The 23,549-nt window shown below is 40.4% G+C and overlaps 1 protein-coding gene across 2 annotated transcripts in view; it reads right to left on the reverse strand.

Moving 5' to 3' along the window:
* Positions 1–19,488, reverse strand: part of LOC111225328 (probable palmitoyltransferase ZDHHC14) — a 55,794-nt gene extending 36,306 nt beyond the window's left edge. For both annotated transcript variants that reach the window (XM_022750122.1, XM_022750121.1), the window contains exons 1-3: positions 18,882–19,488; positions 17,935–18,229; positions 3,919–4,079 (exon numbers count right to left, since the gene is read on the reverse strand). In XM_022750122.1, the coding sequence (XP_022605843.1) occupies positions 3,919–4,079; positions 17,935–18,176 (403 nt within the window). In that variant the 5' untranslated portion in view covers positions 18,177–18,229; positions 18,882–19,488. The remainder of the gene's footprint in view (positions 1–3,918; positions 4,080–17,934; positions 18,230–18,881) is intronic.
* Between the last annotated feature and the right edge of the window lie 4,061 nt (positions 19,489–23,549).

The raw sequence follows: 23,549 nt of genomic DNA on the forward strand, positions 1-23,549 counted from the left end.
TTTGGCATGTGGTAGCTGAGCTGATGCCAGCCTGTCTAGTCCTGACATATTGGGCAGGCAGGCAGACATGCATAGACATCAAACGTGGTGCACTGAAGAGACATCAACTCTTGTCTCCATTTCAAGCTGGGATAAACAACAAGCTGTGCTACCTTTCTTGACTTCCCACTCTTTCACCGACCCTTCATAGATGCACATGGTATTTCTGCTGCATTAGGAGTACACTGAAGAGTGACAAGATACTGGGAATGAAGATGACATATGCAGTATTATGTCTCATCTGTTTTTCCATATTTTTTTTACCTGTGCAAACTTGCCACATTTGATTTTCCTTGAGGTGGGCTATACTCCAGGCCACCCACTCCAACCTTGTTTTCAAAGACTAAAGCCTAAAGCATTTGGCAGACAGCAGAGATATCTGCTCACAACGATGACAGCAGAGGCCTAGCTATCAGCTTTCCCTCCTGAAGTACAGGGAGAATGAGAGACCTTGATGTCTCATATTGTACACCAACATTAGTTCCTCTGTTGTTTGGTCAACAGATCAATAGGAGTGGTGTTGAACTTGAACCTTGTAGCACTTGGAACTGAAAACATCATTAACTATTTATGAGGTGTTTCTGGTGAATTACAAAACTACTTAGGCAATTGGTGGCTGGATTATTCAAGTATTTTTGTTTCAATTAAGATAGCTACCTGCACACATAGATTAAACATGCACAAGATAGATGCAAAATATAGTCAAGTGGTAGTTTGCAAGTTGCAGCACTCAATAAATGTTAGTTATACTCTCCAATTAGGATTTTTATGGAAACTCTTATTTGAGATAAATCGATGGCACTTAGGTAAATGGAGTGAGCAAGAGACGTACGTCAATTTAGCAAATCAAATAAAACAGCAACTGAGCATATGAGAAACAAAGCATGAAGTGGTAAAGAGCCATGACATTATGGCAGCACCGACATGAAAAGGTTACCCACGCTCGCTAAGCATATCAACTGCTTTCTTAGTATCAGCGTCTGCACAGTTTCATAAGGACATATTGGTTTTAAAAAAAAGATGTGAATAAAAATGAACAAGAACCATCTCAGTCAAAAGAGGGAAAAACATTCAGCAGAGTTGGGGAAGAGAAATGAGGAGCACTTACATGAGAATGCATGTACAAACACACACACACACACACACACACACACACACACACACACACACACACACACACAATGAATACATTAAAGTATAAACATGGGGAGTGAAAGCAGAAATTGTAAACTATTTCACAACCTCAGAATGCATTTTAATCACTGCTTCAAGACAAATGGACAAAAAGCAAATACTTGTGTCAAAGGCAGAGAGAGACAGAAAGAGACAGACATTAAGTGTTTTCTCCTGGAAGACATTGTGAGACTGGTTGCTGTTGGGGCTTGGGATGGAGTTGGATGATCAAGCTAAGAGTTTACAGATGTGCTACTAATGTCTTGCATGTCAAGCTGCCACGCTAGAACCAAACAGCAGAGCCGTGCACAGGTCTGGACAAAGCAACCAGAGAAAGGAAGCAAAGAATGAAGAGTGTTTGGAAATACAGAGCAATGGGGTGTGTTTATAGAGAGACACTACTCTATAAAGACTGATAGAGACTGACAGAAAGAAAGAAAAAGCAGGAAGAAAACAATGCAGAGTACGGTAAGCAACTCAATGAAGAAAAGCAAATGCATTTTAACAAAGATATTGTACCTTTTTACTGGCTGTGGGAAAAGGCAGTGACTTTTACCTCTCAGTATCTTAAATCTAACATTCCTTGCTGAAGGATACAAACCACCTTAAGTATTTATGTGCATTTGTGTGTGTGTGTGTGTGTGTGTGTGTGTGTGTGTGTGTGTGTTGTGTGTGTGTGTGTGTGTGTGTGTGTGTGTGTGTGTGTGTGTGTGTGTGTGTGTGTGTGTGTGTGTGTGTGTGAAGTCCTTGTGCAATTACAAGCCAGGTTCTTTCAAATGGAAGATAATGGTAGCTATAATGGCACCAACACTAAAGCAGTCTATTAGTCTGCTGGCAGCATCACAAATGCCATGGGATGTGGATGTTTCAGGGAAACACAACCAAGATCTAGGGGCATTGCAACCACAAGCTATTCTACAATTCAAACTGTCTTCACCTAATTAATCTAAACATTCATTTTCAAACATTTTCTTAGAAGAGAGAATTTAGGTGAACACTCCCAAAATGTTGTAACTATGCAATTACACTGCAAAACTGCAAAAATAAGAACCATGTTGTAAAAACAATCTCTTTGGAAAAGCCTAATACATACTATTACTTCACCACCTGTGCACGTCCAGATTTGAGTACAGGCAATCATCAACATGACAACAATAATTTGTCTGTCAACGATAGATTCCAGCCAATTGCTGTGCTTGGCAATGTATAGAACAAAAGCTAATTGAGATGAACTGATGGTAGAGAGGAGGGGTGGGGGTGGGGGGGTAGAGTGGTATGTGGGTCAACGATGTTCATATTTTCAGCCTTTAATTTGTTTATCCTCGGAAAAAATGCTTGCCAATACAACATGGTACTTCTGCACAGTGCTGTTTCAGCCCATTGCTCCAAGCTCTCTGTGCTTTACCTTCCCTCCAAAAGCTTTTAAGTCTCCTAATGAGATTAATTAAGCCAGTCCAGAGTTTGTTTAATGAGGCCCCAGTGGCCTGAAGCACGGAAAGGACCATTGCTGGGAAACAGAAGCTTCACATTCCAAATAAAAGGACCAAAACTTTAAAGGAGGTTTTAAAAAGAGGGTTTAGAAAGTTAAACCTTGGAGTAAAGTGGTGATAATCCATTTAGCTACAGGGCAGCAGGACACTATTGGAGACTGGGGAGTCAGTCCTGCAACTTACTGGTGAATAACTAAACTGCATTTATTACCACTGTAAATTTTAGCATGAAGTGCCCTTGAGCATGATTCTCCCTACCTCCTCTGAAAGGGTCCTTAAGTAGCTGACTGCACTCTAACAAAACATCTTTATGTTGGCCCCATACAATTTCTCAACATGTAAATCAACAACATCTAAACAGGGGGCCATATCCAGGTCCTGTATTTCTTGCATTGATGCATTTATTGATTATTTCTTTAAAGATATGTAATATAATGTAAACAAAGAGACAGCTGTGAGTTTCATAAACAGGCTAAATCCACATCACAAACTGCAGTCTTGGCTGAATCTGACTCATGGCGAGCTATCATCAGTGTTGTGATGCTGGTAATTCAGTTACTCCATATCAAGTGGTTCCTAATGCACCAACAGTTTTACCTTTCACATCATAAATTAGATTTTGAAGTTATCAAAACACAATTTATGAGTCAGGTAATATATCAAATGGGGGCCCTTGGATAAGTTGGAGCGAAATAAACAGATCAAAGGCCATTTGGTCAAAGCAGGACCAATACTTCACTTCAACCTGAATGCAGAGTGCCTTTAAAGTCAGCGGAAGCTTGATCCCTATTTCTTTGGCTACACAGACAAACTCCAGACACATCAGCCAGATAATCTGGCACTCTGTATAGGAGGTTGTAAAAACACAGAAGCTCTTCTGGATCAGTACCATGCAGAGAGGCTTGCTCAGAGAAAATACAGTATCTAAGATAGAGGTAACCATAAACTCAGACAGGGAGGAAGAGAAATGGATGAATGGAGGGATTATAACAAGAGATACAAAAAGACACCTCTTTGACATACTAAACAAAGGAACAACTCAGTATGGTTTGGTGAAAGAAACAGGGCTGGTCAAGGAATACATCCGAGGACACAGTGAGAAAACTGACACGAAAAGAAGCACAAAAATGCAAATGCAGAAAAACAAAACTTCAATAATATGTTTTATATCCATATTTTTATATCTAAAATCATTAAGTTGAGAGTGTAGTCTTACCTATTTGTCTTTCAAGATCAGCTGCTTCATCTGGGGTGGCCCTGGGCAGCACCCCTGGGTCACTGAAGCTGGTTCTCAGCAGTGTCCCCAGTACAAACAGAAACAGCACACCTCCTATGACTGGGATGGCCGGGGTCAACTTCAGCGCCAGGAACTGACAGCTGGTCGGGCAGAAAGAGACAGACAGAAAGAGATAAATAAGCAACAAACAAAAAACAAGAAATGAGGTTCTGTCAGATTGGTAAATCTTAGCTGAGTGGTCAATACCTGGAGTTTCAAGTAGCTCAAGTCTTGGGGGATTACTTGACAAATATGAGCTGATGGCCTGAGGGGCACATGTCTGCCTACAAACCGTTCTTCTTAACATAAACATTAGTACACAACACTGAGCCAGAATTAAAACAACACTGGATTGCAGGTGACACAAGCCCTCAAGTTTCGGAAATACTAATACCAGCGACTTGTTGCTTAATGACCAGTAAGTGTATATCTCCTTGACAGACAAACAAACACACAGATGAGGCTCAGTCCCCCGTGTTGTACTCTGTTCTAATGAAACAATTTAGCATAATCCCATTAAACGGCCAACGGTGCAGGTGGTTATTACAGTAATCACATTTAGTCCCACAGAGGTGGGGCACAGGCTGCCACATCCCATTTCATTTGCTAGTCTCTAGTCTATTGGATTGGATTTGGGGTCAGCAAAGAGGTTCCATTCCAGACAAGGGAAACTAAATGAACATGTGGTAACCATATGTTTTGAGGGATGCTGTTGAGGAATGCAAAACAGTACTGTGAGTTGAGCCAAAATCTGTGTTTATACAAAGGCTCTTGTTCATCTGTTTATCTATTTAAATAATTGTACCAAATGCAAACAGATTCTGTAAATCACAACTTTAAGTATCAATTCCTTTTATTTAATGAAAATACATCGTATCAAATACTCTTTTTCAACTGACTTTCATTGGAAGAGATTTTAGAGTGAAAAAACTTTACATCAAGCCATTAACAAAATGGCTCATTTCAGTGCAGGTACAGGTGATTTTTTTCTTGTGAATGGGCTGAATATCAATGAAGAACAAAAAATATTGATTGTTATTCTAAAATCAATGCAGAGATACAATGATCGTAGATCCTTAACAAACTGAGGATGTTTAAGCGATACTGATGGCTATAGTAAAGTGACAGTGGTCAACCAGCTTTTCAAAAATGTTACATAATTTACAGATGTCTAACCTACAGCCCTACTTCAAATGTATCAAGGCACTATGAATTTGCTTTTGAACAAAATGTACAATACATTGTTGCTGGACATTCAATCACTATCACACTTTCACCAGCCATCAGATGGTAACACCTTGGGAGGGCATTTACATCCGCTGATCTATGCCAACACCAGTTAATCTGATAAAACAAGCCAAACTATATTTAGGTTTGCCATGCTGGGATCCACCAATGATAGATGGGGAGCATGTAAATATGGACTTGGAACATTTACTTAGATTTGCAGATCTGTGTTAACTGGAGTTGGAGCATCATCTGCACATGCTCTCTGCTTTCATGTGAACTGCTGGAGATGATGACCCCTCAGCCAGGGGGGAAAAGGTCAGCCAACACACGACACCCTAGCAAAGACCACAAAAACTACAAATTTCTAATTTTATGAACACAAGTGGCTGGCATTATGCCAATTTCCCAAGTAAGGTGCAACTTGCCTGTGAGCTGAGTAAGCCAAAAAAAGATGTATCCACTACTTATGCCTTTTTGATGAACAACGTTTGAGCTGTGACACCACATCTGAGTGGACATTGACCAGTCCTGCTGCTCTCTACATCTGGAGTGAGCCTGAACTAAGCAAAAAAAACACTGGGTTGTCTGGGACATCAGCAGGGGGCTCCAGGCAGGACAACACTGCACAGCACAAACATTTCTCCAGTTCAACACTTGCCTTGAGTTTCCAAGGTCATCGTTGTGGACACTGACTGTGTCCATGTACAATATACACAACTTAGACGCTCGCTAAGAGGACATTCATTTTACAGCCCTCAGTGCTTTGTGATTCTCCACTAGCCTCAGGCTTCTGAACTGGGCAGGGAGGAGACACACACCATCCAGCACTGAGTACTGAGATTGTAATCTAATACAGGGCATATTCCTATCTCTGGTTGGGGCAGTATTGCAGACAATCTCTCTGCTCATAATCTTCTAAATCTGCCCGTCACTGTTTAAACAGAAAACCGCTCTGTTGCTCCTACCTAGCAAAATACTTTGACGGCAAACACTACAAGTACCAATTGTACAAATCTGTGGGATTAAGATTTATACAACTCTAAGTATAATATTAGGATATATGATCTCGTATGATTACTTCCGTTTTATATATTGCATGTCTTGGTAATGAAGATTGGAAGAATAGGCTTTAGGCGTCTTCAACAGATTTGGCCAATACCTCTTAAATTCATATGCTGAATCAACATCCAGGAAGGAAACAAATAACAAAAGAATGCCAGCAGATTTCTGACCATTTAGGCAGTGCTGAGAGGACAATTCCTTAAGAAATGCTGAAAAGAGATGACAACTCCAGTCATACAGGGAGAGAGCTCAGTTCTTTGTTTCTTGTCTGGGGGCTTAAAATGCATGAAAAATGTAGCATCATCATCACATAGCAATGACAACCCACCCAGCTGTAAGCTAGCTAAATACAAATATCCACACTACAACCTGCATGATTTCAAGTCTCTCTCTCTCTCAAGTCCTTTTCTATATCCACACGGGCATTAACCAATCATATTTTTCTATGTCAATACAAAGAATTACTACTTTTCTTATTTTTGTACCTGTTACAATAAATAATGGAGCTGACTTCTGAGTACCCAGCTTAATTTTACATATTCATGGAAGACTTTTATTAATTAATAACAAAAATAGTATTAGCAGAGTGCCACTGTCTATCTGCATTTGCCCCTGAAAAACAAAAACATTTTTAAGTCTGATGTCATTACCTGACACCTTTTCAACTACCTATTCAATTCAACCTCTATTCTAACTGTTCATGTTAATTGACCTTTAATCTATTAATGAATCCACCAATTAAAAGTGCTAATGGGAAACCACTACATTTGTAAAATAAATCTGTGACAATAAGCCCAAAGCCAAGATCTAAATGGTTTTAAGGTAATCAATGATAAAGTCAAGCTCCCCACTGAAAAGTCAAATATTAACAAAGGTCACTTAGAGCTACAAAACCACAGTGTGTTCTTTCTTTCTGCAGGGAGAGCCAGAACATGCTGATTTGTGCTCTCTTCCATGAAAATATTACTATATTTCAAAAAACTTGTCATTTGGCAAGTGGTGATGGAGGTGGCTGAGAAAGCAGCACAAACTGCTGCCTCTGTCCTCAAAAGCTTTGTCTCAATGTGTCAGACATCGGGAACCTAATGAAAAGGCAGTCATGTGTGATAGAAAGTGACAGGTTGGTAGAAACGGACAGAGATTAAACACTGAAACCATTAGAAAGCCTGCCTGTCCTACAGACATGGATCAATAGAGATACGTGGATGAGCTGCAGGTAGGCAACATCTTCCCTGGTTTAAATTCCCCCTGAAGACAATGTCCCGGAAATCAATTTTTATCAGTCACTGAACATGAGCAGTAAAGACCGTGAGTAATTTCAACAGCCTTCTATTCTGTAAAGAACTGTAAAGAGTGGATATCAACAAGGAACTGGACATTTCCAAAGTTACACCTTCATTTCCCTTTTAGTTTGATACTAAATCTTATATTTAACTGGGACTTTAAGGGCTTTGTTGCCATGGAGACGGACAGTATCCAATGTCAGACATGGTAAATTTTGAAAGGGAATGTGGTTACCCTGGAAACAGCCACATGAGTGAGCTGAAGCCTCCAAGGAAGGAAAAAGGAAACAAAGACATTCAACAAGATATAGACAGTGTGATAACATTTATTACAGTCCTTTTAAACATCTCAACAAACCAAATGGTTGATGAGGATGAAGGATGAGTTATTGTTTGATTTGAGAAATACAGTGGAAAGTCTGACCACAGAAGAAACCTGAGTTGCTGACTCTGGCAGAAGATGTACTTGGATATGTTATATTCTAGGAATAGTTCTGTATTTCTTAAGGTTTCCCCCTCCAGGACAGTATATATGTGGACTGGGGCATGTGTTTTGTACTAACCTCAACACAGATATCAGGCATAAAACATAACTTGGGATCAATCCTACTTGTCCGGTCAAAAGTTAGAGAAAATAATTTATTTTCATTCCTTCTCAGTCAACGCTGAGAGGACAGAATCCTAAAACAACAACAGTGTTTCGCATGCATTAATTTATTTGTGGCGACCCACCACAATATCATCGTTGACTGGCTTATACTAATTTTCTAGGTTTTTTTTTATTATTCGAAATTTTTTTATTTCATTGTAGAGCTGTGCACAGCGCACCGATTCACTCATCCTCTCCTTGCCCCACTCTCTCTCTCACACAAACACATTGACAATGGACCCGTCTGTTACAGTCGGACTGGCCATCAGGAGCACTGGGAGAATTCCTGCCGTATGAGTGGGCACGTGGATCGTCAAATGTGAACTTACTGCACACATGTGCTGGGATTGGTCTCACTGGCCAATCACTATATGTACCTGACCCGGGTTTTTGTTTGAAAAAACATGAAGCAGGAATGCAGCTGCATTTACTGTTCAGTTATTTATTTAACTCCACATAAATCATATAAAGTATAAGCGCCATACCCTAAGCAGCCAATGCACAGACTACAATACAGAGAAGTTTGAAAAGTCAAATCTATCATGGCTTGCCATGGGATTGTCTAAAATAAACACAACCAAACATTGTGAATATAAACGTATCAAAATAATTTTTTTCAAAACTTTTTTTCTTTTTTTAACAACCCACTGAAACCCCTGGAGCAATATGCTAAAATTAACAGTCTTTTTGGTCAATCAAAGCAATCAAAGCTGAACTGAAGATGTGTTTCACTATGGCTGGTTTGGGACAAGTGTAAGACAAAACACTGATGGCTGGGATGACTGCTCATTGACAGTTTGTACTGATAAATACTCACAGACAGGTACCCATTTATAAAGATGTACAGGTTGACACCTGTGTGTATTAGTGAGTGCTGATGGCAATGCAATAAAGGTTCGACAGCTAATTCCTAGGGCAAACACCATCATGATACTGTATATGGTTAGCATAGCATAGAGTAGTATAATACACAGTGAGTAATGACTTTAACCAGAGGATAGAAAACCTAATATTTGCTTTGTGTTTAAATAAGGAATGTTCATTTATTCACTCTATATTGCTATTAGAGTAGAGAAGCAAACAAAGAAGCTAGTAGTGACACATTTGAGCCCGATGCACAGACAAGTGAAAAAATCAGATTATGTAATATTGTTTTTGGTTTTGAATTCCACAGCCCAATTAAAGCATCTATATTATAACATATAAATAATTAAATGAATTGTAATTAAAACTATTAGAGAGTATCTACAGTTCCTAGTTTAACAAAGTGACACACACTGGCATGTTATTCCTGTATGCAGCAGCTATGTTTTTGCATATGGAATTGTGTTTGGGATTGCTTTTACTGTCATAAACCCAGCTTGACTCCATAAAATATTCTTATACAACATGCAGGCCATTTCCTGTGACTTGCCTCCACATTTACTGTTGTTAAATGTGATGTGGCCAAGCTTTGACCAAATCTACCATCTAAAGAGACAATAGTCAATGGTTTATCAGCCAATTTAAACCAACACAGTCCTTCAAGTGAATGGGAACACAGTCTCAGACCTTTAGACACCACTGTATCTAATGTTTGAAGAGTACAAAAATGAAAGTTAAAACAAGTTAATCCATACACAACCCAATAAAAACAAAACATCAACTTCATTCTTTCCCTAAGACAGCCGGACAAAAAAAGCAAAAGAAAACACTTAAAAACTTTACTATCTTAGTAAACCCAGGGGTCAAAGATAACAAAGATAGCTTATAGGTGCTGATTTAGACTCAGGCTGCACGCCTCTTAGCCAAGCCAATTTAAACATTAACATTCACTCTGATCAGGAAGCACTACAGTTCTCAAACAGGACAGGAGAAAGCACAGCAAAAGTCAATCAATGTCTAGTATGGGAACTGTCTCATAAAACCGATATGTATGAGCATCCACTCAAGCACATCAAGTTCAGGTCTAATACTAACCTTGAGAGTTGTTATAATTCCATTTGATTTTAGCATAAATCAGCCAAGTGGTCAAGTTTTCTATGCTAAAATAACAACAGGCAGAAAAGAGTGTATTTTTCATTCCAGTTTCCCATATGTTTTTATATAATTACAACAAATGGCATGACAATCAGAACAAAGCAGAACAAACAAAATTATCTAAATTCATAAATATTTGGTGTAAATTTAATATACTTCATTTATATGACATAACTTAACATACAATCTACCTGTATTGTCAACCTGGTAAATCTGATATTATAATTCTTTTTCAGCATATGTCCTCTGTGCACCAGTGGGACGTGTTGATTACTTCCACAGAATACTAAAGGTAAATCTTTCTACCTCTATAGTGTCTCCCGAGGTTTCCCAATTCATTTGCCTCTCATAGGGTGTGCTAATCTCAACAATAATCCAATCCAGATTACCGTTATCACATTTCTTTCTAAATCCTCTTATGGTGCCAACCAGTTTTTCAAAACTCAGCTGGGAGTTAAGCTGTGGGGACTTTCATCTCTGCTTGATGCAACCATGTGACGGTTTGCTTCACCCAGCCCCGTTCACTGGGTGCCCTTTCAGCATCACCTGAGATAAACCGCACCCTCGTTTATTTTCTTCTTCGGCCATACAGCCTTGAAGGCAATCAATATGCTGTGATCTAAAAAAAAATGTCTGTCAAACACAGATCATCCATCCTCCAGCACACACAGTATCTGGGCCTGTAATTCTCCTCAGTACTTGCTTGAGAAGAGATATAGTTTACCCAGAGATATAACTCAAAACCGACGAAGAGCCAAATACGTGAATATGTTAAAAATGTGATTAAATTTGTCTTATAACGCATTTGAAGTACTTGGCTTTGTGGCCTTTCATTCTAAAGTCTCATTAGTCATCTGGGCTACATGGAAACAAGGCTTTGTCAGCTTTGCTTTTTATTACATTTTGATTGCTTTAGATGGCAGGCAAGGGCAGAGCATGAACCCCCTCTTAGCTGTAGGCCAAGTCATTTGTCAATGAAACGACTGAACATGACATGCTTTTGCAAATGGTTACATTTTTGCCCGGACTACTTCATGGAATCATAATTTCCTTCCACCTTTCAGACAGATGTCAGTAGTGCACAACACAGTCTCAGAGGACTGCAGTGGTCATGTATGCATGTGAGAAGCCTAAAAATTCGCAAGTATAACCTCCCAACTAACATGTGCCATGCACTCAATTACCCCTGGCACAGGGAGTGAATGTGCTAGCACGGGAAAACTGTGTGACAAACAGAGGGTGCAAGGTCGATTGAAGGCTTGGAGCTAGTGAGGGAGAGGAATCACACTACAAAAAAGCAAACAGCTGGACATGATTCCTGGTTTCAGTGAGCCTAGGTGACAGCTCTGCCTCTTGCTTCTACAGCAAAACAGACAGCGGCAATAAAGTCTCTGACAGAATGTTCTGTGAGGAATTAAAGTCACATCCAAAACATATTCACTTCTAAAATGACCTAGATCTGGCTTGCTGATATTTATACACGAGTAAACAGTCAAGTGTGACATTTCCATTGTCCTCGTTTATCTTCCTAGAAAAGGAGAACATTGTAGCAAAATCATAGCATTTTATGCTTTTGTGCTGTCCTTATGAAAACTTCTATTTCTTCTATTCAAATAAATGTAAGACAGTGAGATTAAATCAGGAATGGCTCTGTATTTCAAATCTTAAATGTTTGTCAGCTTGGCTAGAGAGAAATGCTCTCTTGTCTTGGGAAACCATGTCTACCATGGGTGTGACTGTTCAAATTATGAGGACAAAGACTCTTTCGCAATAGTTTGCCTTATGAGACTCCAAAAGCTGACTTATTATTTTGCCCAAGCATGCAGCAAACCCACTTGCTATTCTTCTGGAGTATGTGCTGAACTAACATAGTACAAGAAAGAAAGGGTCACCATTTCACTGATTTAACTGTATCAAATTTGCAACAACAGCAGAGTGAAAAGATGGCATGCTTGAGTGGGGTCTTAAGAGCTGCTGTATTCTCTGAATGAAGCAGGCATACATTGCCTGGGGTGTTTCATGGGGTTACAGGGTTATCTTTCTATTCACAAGAGGAGATGACCAAAGACCATTTCTAAGGAACTTGACCTCAGCCTGCTGTTCATTTAAAGTGCTGGCCACTTCATTAAACCCAGGGACAAATATGACTATATCAACTTAAAGTGGTTTAGTTCCATTACAATATCTGAGCAGGTTTCTTTTCAACAACTTGTATTGCATCTCAACAACAAGAATTACCTGCTGGTGCAACTGGAGATAAGAGATTAGGAGATAATTTATCACAAGATTAGACATAAATTTGTGGGTTGATTTACATGACAACTGTTGAACCAGCATAAACACTGCTCTAAAGAAAACTCAGAAGGCACACTCTGTTGTGTAGATTAAGAAGTACTCAGGGCAGTCTTTGGTCTGAACTAACTGAACCACTGCACAATATGACTTATTTCTGTCAGTGTTTCCCACTGTTCTGTTTCTTAGTGCTCTGTAGTAGGGATGCCCCAATTGATCGGCCGCCAATCATTATTGGCCAGTTTTCATTAAAAATATGTGATCGGTAGATCAGAATTAATGCTTCTAGTCACCGATCACCTGATCACCTGCAGTTTATACTCTGGTGTCTGCGGCTGAGAAAAGCACTGTGTGCTGTGTAGTGTAGTCCCGCCTCTCATCTTGTGTCTATGTGCCGGCGTGCAACAGGCCACTAAAAGAAAAGAACATGTCATCCTTGTGAGATTGATATGACTTTTGACTTTGGCCAGTGCTGTGTCATATACAGGTCACATGCTATAGCATGGGGACACTCGAAAAAGCATATAGATAAAACCATGGCTGCTGGTAATGACAGCAAGACTGGCAGATGAAGAGTAGTTTGGTCTGAGGAAATAATTACTACAGATATTTAACAAAGACATCAAACAGCAACTGTCTTTTCTATTCAAAGTAGGAACCAGTCTGTCTTGTTTATAAGCTCCAACCCTCACATGGCATTCATGATAGGCTCACTGTGGCTACCACCTGCTTAAGTGGCTCAAATTTTTCTTGAACTGAAAACCAGGGTTTCATTCTCTGCAACAGTCAAAAACTCGGTTAGACAACTTCCAACAAATCAGTTTTATCAAAGTAATTGTGGACAAAAATCACTGACTTTTCAGTAGCTTTTAACAAAACTTGATGCACCTTGATGCCACCGTTTTAGTTATTTTGTAATTAACTGCGGTAATATTTAAAAAGTACCAGCAAGCAGGAAAAAAATGTGAATGTTTAAAGAACTTGATGCGAAAAGTAAACATCATCTCCAAATGTTTTAGAGCAGAAAGTTATATTTTGGCAGATGATCCTGGATCCTGAGCATTTCTGTTGTACTCTGCGCAGAGAGCAAGAATTTTCCCTGTGAATCAAACCTGTCAGGCAGCACACACTCCCGAGCAGTGTACTGTTCCCAACAAGCACCACAAATTAAATGGTTACAGGATTTACTGACGGACATAAATTAGATGTGACTAAATGTGCAGGACAAAGCCTAACCCATTCTTATATCACTGAAACAGGCTGTAGCTCCAGCCCTGGCTTCAGCTCTCCTGATGGACTTGAGTTTTAGTGTTTTTTTATTTAAGAATATAAGCATTTCTACAACTTAATGAGTGATCGTACATACAATGTCATCGCTGCAAGATAAACATTTTGCAGTTCAGTTTTGCAAGAAATAATACTGTAAGAATGAACTGTAAAAGAGGAATGGTAGATAGAGCTGCAGACGACACGCGCAGTTTGGGTGAACTCAAACATCCAACATGTTATGAAGGTAACAACCACCCTATACAGTTCCTGTTGTATGGAAAACATTCAACAGTTTACAGTTGCTCACAGTGAAGCAAAGCATCTAACCCAAATGTATGCAAATTAGATGAACACGCTAGCATGGGTGGCACCAGTCTTACAGGAATGTGCAAGAACTGCTATACCAGCACTGTGTTGTAAATTTTTTTAAGTATTCATTATCAATCAAATTCTAAACTCAATTAATCCATCACCACTAAGTCATTAACTTCCCTGGTGCATGTAGTAGGCTCCGAGGACTGGCTTCTTGATTATTTTTACAGAAAATACCTCCTATAATTTCTCAGCCCAAAGGAGTTTGTCTAATTTCAAGTTTCATCCAATTACATTATATTATACACGTTATATGTTATATTCACTTTACTATCATACATGACAAAGAACATAAGCAAACATTTGAGATAGATTGTTTGGCCTCTTTGCTTTGAAATTACATAAAATAGTCACAAATTTACTGTTGATTGACCAACTGATTCAACAGGGGCTAAGGAAGTAGAGCAAGTCATCTACAGTAAACACAGGTTGGCGTTTCAATCCCCAGCTTCTCCTGACCATGTGTTGAAGTTTTCTTGGACAAGACATTGAACCTCAAATTGCTCCCTATGGTCAGCCAGCAACTAGCTCACTGCGATCTGTACGTGAGCGTGTGTGAATGGATGAATGAAAAATTGTAAAGCTCTTCAGATGGAAGCTCTATATAAATGCAGCCATTTCATCTCAGCACTAAAGGTCCTTCAATAATCAACGCCAACACACATGTAGCCACTATTCACTGCTTAATGTCACAGCCCAGTTTTGATGACCACTAAATTACATTTTACAGTTTTGTCCAAATAAAAATACAACTAAAACCAAAGTGTTTAGCCTTATGCCTGTGCAAAACTGTAGTTCTTGAGATCAATTTTCACATCAAACAAAACAGCGTAACAGAACACCACTTCAAACATCTGCCTCAGTGAACTTTTACTAGGCATAAGGGAAAGCAGGCAACATGTGCAACAACAGCACACATGGACGTCTGGAGGGAGCCAGCAGCAGAATAATAAACAGACCAAAGTCTGCCGGTCACTAACAGGGTTTATTGTGCATGGCTGAGCACCCCTTAGACAGAGACAAAGAAAACAAGCAAAAAGAAATATGGAGATGTAGAAAGATCTCGGCTAAATGTTCTGTGCATGTCTACGTCCCTAAATACTCTCCATCTGTTGACTCTTTCTAGACTCCACAGACAGATACAGACCATGTGTGATCATACCACAGCCTAACTTAAAGTACCATAAAAGGATACTGAGGCAATTCAAAAGACAGAAGAAGCCCTTACACTGAATGAGGAGCTGTTCTCCACTATGCTGACGACTGGCGCAAGAGGTTAGAAAAACACATCTAATCGAAACGCATTACAGTTAATGACAACAGAAGCCAATGTGCAGGTCTGCTGACTATCCCCCTGTCCAATAAATGTCTCCTTTCAGCTGATGGTAGTAGGGTGGGGGGAGAGAGAGGAAAGTCAGGAGGACTCTGTCCGCTCGAGGGCATGGACAGCTGAGCAGGGCGGACAGTGCTAAGCTGAAAAGTGGCTTTGTGGTTGCGCGGTGTTCCTGAAAAATGTCCCCTGTAGTAACAACAAACAGAGGACAGTGCGCTGGTCCCAGCCCCACTAACTGGTCACGGTGTAGGAAATGAAGCTATCTGAGGGGGGACGGGTATCATCAGGAAGCATCTGGCATCCTCCATGTGGGTGCTGGGGAACATCCAGGTTCAAATGGACCCTGCAATGTTTCCCTCCCATTTCAGTATTTTTATCAACTGTTCCATAATAAAGAGGGTTGGAGGTTTAAGCCTGCAATGCCCTCTCTCCAGCAGTCTGCCCTTTGGTCATGGGTTATGTCAGTATCTTTGCTGAGGTGACAATGTATTGAAAGATGAAGTGGTCCAGAGGTCACAACTGATAGATGTGTAGCATTGTGCCTCTGAAGGACTTCACACAGAGAGCATTCAAAAAGCTAAGTGGCAATGGTTTGGAATAGTACATATCAAAGCTTTTTAGTTATGAAATTGATCTCTAAACACCTTACTGGCCAAATATTAGAGATGCACCAGTTATTTCCATTTTCGACTGGTCTGTCAATTATTTTTTAATTACTCAATTAATTGTTTGATCTATACAATGCCAGAAAAGGTGTCAAATGTATGTGTAAGTGTAAAATATACAACTTCTAAGAGTTGTTGTTGTTGAGCATACATCACTATAAAATAAAAAGTATACTATACATCATAGTAAGTCAGATAAAAAATTGAGGACATAATTTTTTATACACACAAACACATAAAGTTAGTTTTGTTTTAATAGTGAGTGTATGCATACTATTTACAGGCATTCATACACTCAATGGCCACTTTCTCAGGTACACTTGTACAATCTAATGCAATCCAGTTAAACCACCATGACATGAATTCTACTTTCAGTCATAGCAGGTGGTGTTGTTGTACTGTATACTACATCATAATATATAATATTCTGTTGACACCATTCACATACATGTGGGGGCAAGCTATATAAACTTTAATATACTGCAGTCCAGTACAACACAACCACCAAAAACAACAACTACACATGAACGCATGAAGTAGAATCATCACCTTTTTGACAATGTCACAAAAAACTTATAATCTTCATAAAAGTAGAATTCATGGCTGAGCTATTGTATTGGATTGCATTAGATTGTACACATGTAGCTGATAAAGTGGCCAGAGAGTGTGTATCATTAAGCATGGACTATCTTTACGGTGCAGATACTGAAATGCAGCCATCAACCACTGCACATATTTTGCCTATTAAGCTCTCTCTGGCTCTGAAGCACTTTACCCTGATAAAGACTGTCCGATTGAGCAACAAATTTCATGATGGAGCAGGTATCTTATCTAATGTAGATGGGGTTTTCTGAGATGATATATGTCATAGTGATTACTCAGGACTAATGAGGAGAGAGGTAGTGCACTCCAGTGTTGGCAGCATTCAGGTCAGTGTCTGTGTCTACATGCTGTATCATGTACTTCAGTCACAGTGGGTCAATTTATCCAGGATGAGGTGAAGATGACAGGCTGGATGTGACAATATGGAGAAGAACATGCTGTCTGTTGATTACAGGTTGTTTTACCAGTGGGAGAAAGACAGAGGACTCCTTTGAGGATAGTGGGACCGTGATTAAGGGAGTACAAGTGGCAAGCAGGGCAGGCAGACACTGAATGGTCTACTCTATAAGCAATTAATGACTTGTCAAGAGAGAGAAATGCTCAACAGACCAATGAAGGAACAGCTGGTTATCTGGAAAATTATGTGACCAGGTAATTATCACAGTGTAAGTTAAGTAAAAACAAATTGTTAAATATCACACATGGGTCAGCTACAGATCAGCAACACACAAGATTCAACACCTTGCTGAAGGACACCACAGCTGGCACAAAATACAGCCTGTGCCCTTTTTAAGCTCAATACATCATGCAAGGGCATATACAACCCATAAACAAATTAGGACAGGAAACGCACACTTTTTCAAAGGAACCACAGCCTTTCCATCAACAATGGCCCTTGGCAAACCACACCTCCTACTAAAGACTTATATTTTCTGTACTTCCTTAAAACAGAGATGCCTCTGTCTAATCCCCCAACCAGTTTGTACTGACATCTCCCTGAGCCCTGAAGAGATCACAGGAAATACACCCACTCAACAGTGATGGCGGTGACATAACTGACCTATATCTAAACTTTTTCTCTGACAGCTGAGCCCATGAAATGAAATCCCTGATCCACAATGTCAATGTTTTCAAGTAAATAGCAGATGGGAGCATAAAGACAGTTTCAACAATACTTACTCAAAGGTGAAGAAAAGTCCACAAGTCACCAGAATGAGGACAAGGGTGAGGTAGAAAACCCCTGTCTGCTTGGCCATCATAATCCTCCCATCGCAGTAAAATTTATTCCGACCTGGGAAGGACTCCCACTTCCTCTTCTTTGGGGTCCTTTTCTTGTAAGGGGTCTCCATCGGTGTGGAGCTGCGAGTGCTTATTTGGCTGTACTCGCACTCTCTCATGGACTCAGACACCCCGAGATGCATCAATTGCTGTTTTAATTCCCCACAGCTGAATAAATCCCGGGGCAGATGCGCCTCTGTGAAGAAAACAAAACAGCTCAGTGAAGCTGACAGACTAAGTTCACCATTCTATACACAAATACCGGGAGTGGGTGCAAAGTGGAAAAAAAAGTTTGAGAAGTGCAACACACTGCTATTAATAATATCCAGCTAGCGCTCACAACACACTTGTGTTGTTTTCCAAGGAACTATCTAGCCTCAAGGGAGTTCGGTTAAGCTGTAAATAAAGCTAGTGCAGCAGGTTTGGCTAATCTAACGTTAGCTAACTTGGCAAATAACTTCACTAGCAGCTCTCACATACCATAGCGTTAATAGCGCCTTTGTTAGCAAGCAACCTGGCTAGCATCACACAGAAACTAAACCTCAAATGTTGCTATGGCTAACACGGCTAGCAAGTTGGTGAGGTGACTGGTAAGTTAATGTTAGCACGTTGGCCAACTTGTGCGATTATGGGCTAGCTTGCTGGCCACTCACTTCACCCACATAACTATATGCTTTGACTTGGCTATTTTACTCTCAGCTCTCTCACTGAAGGGGGGCTACAACGAAGGTTTGAGTGTGCTCTGGGCTGCGCTGTCAACCACGTAACACCACAGACACCGAAGCTTCACATCCCGGCTGTGTTTGTCTGCTGTGCCCGCTGAGGCGACAGTTGAAGCGCTGCCTTACCGAGGGAAAGTAACGCTGGTCGTCGTGTTGGGGTGTTGTCACGTAGCTACTCCTTTCGTTACCCAGGTTTGTTGCGTGTCGAGGACAAAGCGAAGAACACCATTTTTGGAAGTTTAAATGGCAGAAAATGAGTTTGAAATTGGCCGCTCGTCGCCAAAGAAGAACTTGGTTTAATAAGGGAAGGGGAATCCAGAGAAAGACCACACGGCGGGGTGCTCTCAGACGAGCTCCAGCATCCTGACTGGCCGTTGCTGAGAAAAAAAAAAACACTACGAGTGTTTGCGCACAACACAAACCAAGAAGGACCTTACAGCCATATCTTCGAGTATTTCACAGTAACAATCGGCGAATAATCATCATAAATCTGCATCATTCCGCCGCGTTTTTGGAAAAAGTTGCAGCATTCCCCAAGAAGCGTGCAGGCAGGCCAGTCGACAACCCTCCGCTCACAGTGTCTGTCCACACTCAACGCTGCCACCCTCGCAAACAACAAACATCAACACAGGAGCAGAGCAGAGCCTCCCAGCCTGCTCCTCCCCCTCTAACCGTGGTTGAAGTCACTACTGAGGAGGTGCAAGGGGAAGGACGGGCTGTTAAAGGGGTTCCCAAACCGTGGTCCACGGACCTCCAGGCGTCCGTTTCGGAGTGATGAGGGGAGGTGCCGATTAGCAGGGGCGTGTCCAGGGAGGGGCCTGGGTGGCACTGTGGATTATGTTCATTCTGAATAATTTAACACCTCTAAGCATATACAGAAACCCACCTCCAAAAGTATTGAGAAACCAACTCATGACGCATTCACGTCAAGGGTGTGAGAATTAATCGTCATCATTGAACAACCTAAGACCCAAGACTGTGGCTGCCAGTCTTCTTGTGCAATTGCTTCTTTCATATTACTGCAGTTTCCAGCAGCAAACATTAGCTATATTTTTTCTAATGATGTCATACTATGTATCAACCAAATTGTTTGCTTAAAAACACTATTACATCAGTGTACTTTGAAGAAAGTGTAATAACAGAGTTGAATGTGTGAGGGTTAAAAATACTGTTCCTTGTTCAGTATAGCAGTTTCAGTGTTTAACTACCTTTAACAACAGACTTTGCTGGCTCTTCTGTACATTTAGTGACAAGTGACAAGGCGGATATATCAGACTATCCCAGTCGTAATTACCTTTGGATGTTGAGGTGAATGCTATTTACAAGTGGGAAACTGGTAATTACAGTAACTCTGATATGACATGAATGTGGCATCAGAAATAGTGTCCCAAAATAACATCAGAATATCCCCTTCAGCCCAAAAAGCGTTTTCCCCATAGACTACTACATCTGTAAAACTGTTGACAGTACACCTAAAGAAACACAAAGTCTGTTCATATTGTCTGTATTCTGAATTATTGAATATTTGTAAAACCTTCCCAGACCCAAGATAAGCTACTTTTCATGCATGTGTCATAATGTCAGTCAAATGCCTACTGGACTAGTAGACAGGGCCAGAGAAAGAGACCATATTTGCAGAGAGCCACATCACACTGTACAAAAAAAGGTGGAGTAAAAAAAGTCTATTATCCCATTCTTATACTGCATCCATGATCTGGACCCCCTAACTACTCTGGAACCACCCCTGATTCCAGGAGGTCCCCAGGAAAATTAAAGATAAGTTGGTTTTACTCTTTGGATAGAAGTCAGTGCAGTGAAATATTGTGTGACTAACTACAAAATGTTTTCATGCATGTTGGAATTGGATATTTATGGGTATAATGCCCTGAACACACAGGCTTAACAGTAAGGTCAATTATTGAAGGAATCAACATGATTCAGGGAGATAATAACATGACTGACTGAAGAGAGTGACAAAACAAACCTTATTGACAGTAAATTATTCAATACCCGGGGGCACTATTAGTCACATTAACTGTGTTTCCTCTGAAAACAGACAGGCAGTGATGTCGCCTCATACATGCCGAGTTCAATTCTCTGATGATGCAATTTCCTGTTCAGCTCGATTAGTACAGATGATTGCACCACCGGCCTACAGTTCCTCTGTCATCTGTCCTCCTCTTAGCACCTACGCACACACACACACACACAGGTACACGTGCACATGCACACACACCTCCTCATCTAACTCTGAAGTCACCCAAGCGATTTAGCTCATTCACTCCCACAGCCACACAAGTATCCGCTCCCTCGGAAAAAGAAGTCTGGCTGTATTTCTTGTTACGTGAGAGGACTTAATTGTTCAGACTCACGTCACACAACGAGGGAAAACATTTAATCTCACTGTACTTTTATGGTCTGCCATTACATTTGCTCTATGAAATTAGGATGGAGGAATTCAGACATATTGATCTTAATTGTCAGATTGGAAATGGGGCATCAGCCATTTGACACACATATATACAAACTGCTTTACTTCATACAACAAACTGGCAGACGACATAGCATTTCTCAGTGGAAGTTGTCGTGTACAGTAGTGTGAGCTTTTAAAGCAGTTAAAGCTGTGTCATGCATCTGCAAACTGTCCGAGAGCATGATTGGCCGCCGCCGCTGGGCATGTGAAGCTATCAAGTGGCACGTTTCACTTAATCTGTTGGAAAGCTGTGGATGTTTTCAATGGCTGCTAATGATCTGTAAACCCTCCAGACTAATTCCTTAACTATGGGGCTCGTTAAGCAGCGCGATGACATATGGCTGAAGCTGTGTTTGTGTCGGGAAATGGGTGGACATGATAGGGCCTTTGAGTCTGAATCCAAGAACAACATGGGCCTGAATCACATCCTGCCAAGGCCTCATCCAGGCAATATTGTTTTGTTTAGAAAGCTGGACATGAAAGAACATAGAGAGATTAAAGCCTCATCAAGAAGGCCAATGTACTCTCTATGGCCACAATTATCAGATGCAGCCTGATTTAGCACACACACCGTTCACACCACCACTACCATACATACAGTATATTGTAACACATCACTGGAAAGGTCAGCTTAGTCTCTTTTGTTTTTACCCAATATTCATTCATCCACCTATGTTAGCGGTGAGAGGCAGCAGGGCGGGGATCTCAGGCCAGCATTAGCCAATGAAGGACCCGGCTTCCTCTCATCTACCACATCCATCCTGCCAGAGCTCGATGACTCAGCTTCTCAGAGTCACAGGAGTGTGGGAGGTTTTCTCCTGCGGTTGGCTGCCTACTTGAAACACATCCTCCATCACCAAAAAAGTACAGCTACCCACTTTCCCTCCAAACTCTAAATGACAGGCTGAAATTGAAAACACTCAGAGGTATGTGGGCTAAGGTTCTGTTTATAATGTGCAGGTGCATGTGTGTAAAAGCAATACAGCGACGGTTACGATGCCAAGGCGTACCCAAAAGCATATGAATTATTTCTTTCTCCACAGAAACATTAGTTAGAAATCAATCAAACTGTCAACCACCTCTCAGGCATGCTGTAATTAATTTTAAGGTGTCACTAAAATTTTTTAATAAGATGAGAATGACTGATTGTGCCTCTTTGCAGCCAAGAAATACAGCTTACAATCATACTTTGAGACACAGCCTGTGATGAGACTGTTTATTGCCTGTGTTGTCAACCTCAGGAATGCTATTATTAACGGCAGCTTAAAATAGGACTCAATATTATGCCCACATTTCCCCTGGCAAAGGAAAGGAGAGAGAAAGACATCAAATTCCAACTAAATAGGAAGTAACAATTCTGGGAAAAAACAAAATGAGAACTCTATCACACTTCGTCAGTGTAACCTCTGAAAATACAATGTGTCGTTGGCGGTTGTGTCTTTGTTTAACTCTTCTCTTTCTTATAAATTGATTCTAGAAAACGTACTGAAGTTGAAGGGAGTGTAGTAGACAGCAGAAGAGACTGCATCACACACATAACTTATAACGATTAACTCATAACGATTTTTGTCTTGTGTTTATGTCTGCTTTTAAAAGCAATTCCTACCTGATGCCTGTGTTTACACACAACAACTCTCATGCCCTCATTGAATAAGAGACCTATGAGCCCAGGCAAACAGCCATCTGCAATGAGTCTAAATAAGAGAAATAATAATAATAATAAACACTAGACTGGAGATTCAATTCCAAGAACAATTTGTGAAGTGAATATGACAGCGTGCTATCCATTTATCATAATAATATTATCTTTGATTTGATATTGGGAGATCAGTAGCATGGCCAAAATTTCTAAAATTGTGAAAAACGCTGGAGTCGTTGAAGGCTAAATATAATCTAGTCATGGGATTTCACTGTGCAATTTTGAATCAAATATAATAAAAGGTAAAAAGAAACATAAGAGGATGCCTCTGGTATTAAATTCACTGAAGTGGGTGAATAACAGGTCAAAACTTACTATAATTTAACATGGAGGTATCGTTCACATATTGTGAACTGGATGCTCAGTGAAAGAGGAACAGTGCAGAATACAGGGAACTGATGAGAGTTCACTTGGGACAAACAAAAAAAAAATCTTACACATTTAGTAAACACTAACTATAACAACAGAAAACAGAGAAAGTTATAAAATGTGTTAACGTGTTTATGTAAATTTATGTACTACAACCAAAGATGAAAGGATAAAACATAAAGAGCAGGAAACGTCACAAAATCACCAACAATTCTGCGACATCAAGTCTAACGGATGTGCTGATATGGTGTGT

This window comes from Seriola dumerili, unplaced genomic scaffold (genome assembly GCF_002260705.1).
Source record: "Seriola dumerili isolate Sdu_G_001 unplaced genomic scaffold, Sdu_1.0 BDQW01000149.1, whole genome shotgun sequence".
Classification (NCBI taxonomy): domain Eukaryota; kingdom Metazoa; phylum Chordata; class Actinopteri; order Carangiformes; family Carangidae; genus Seriola; species Seriola dumerili.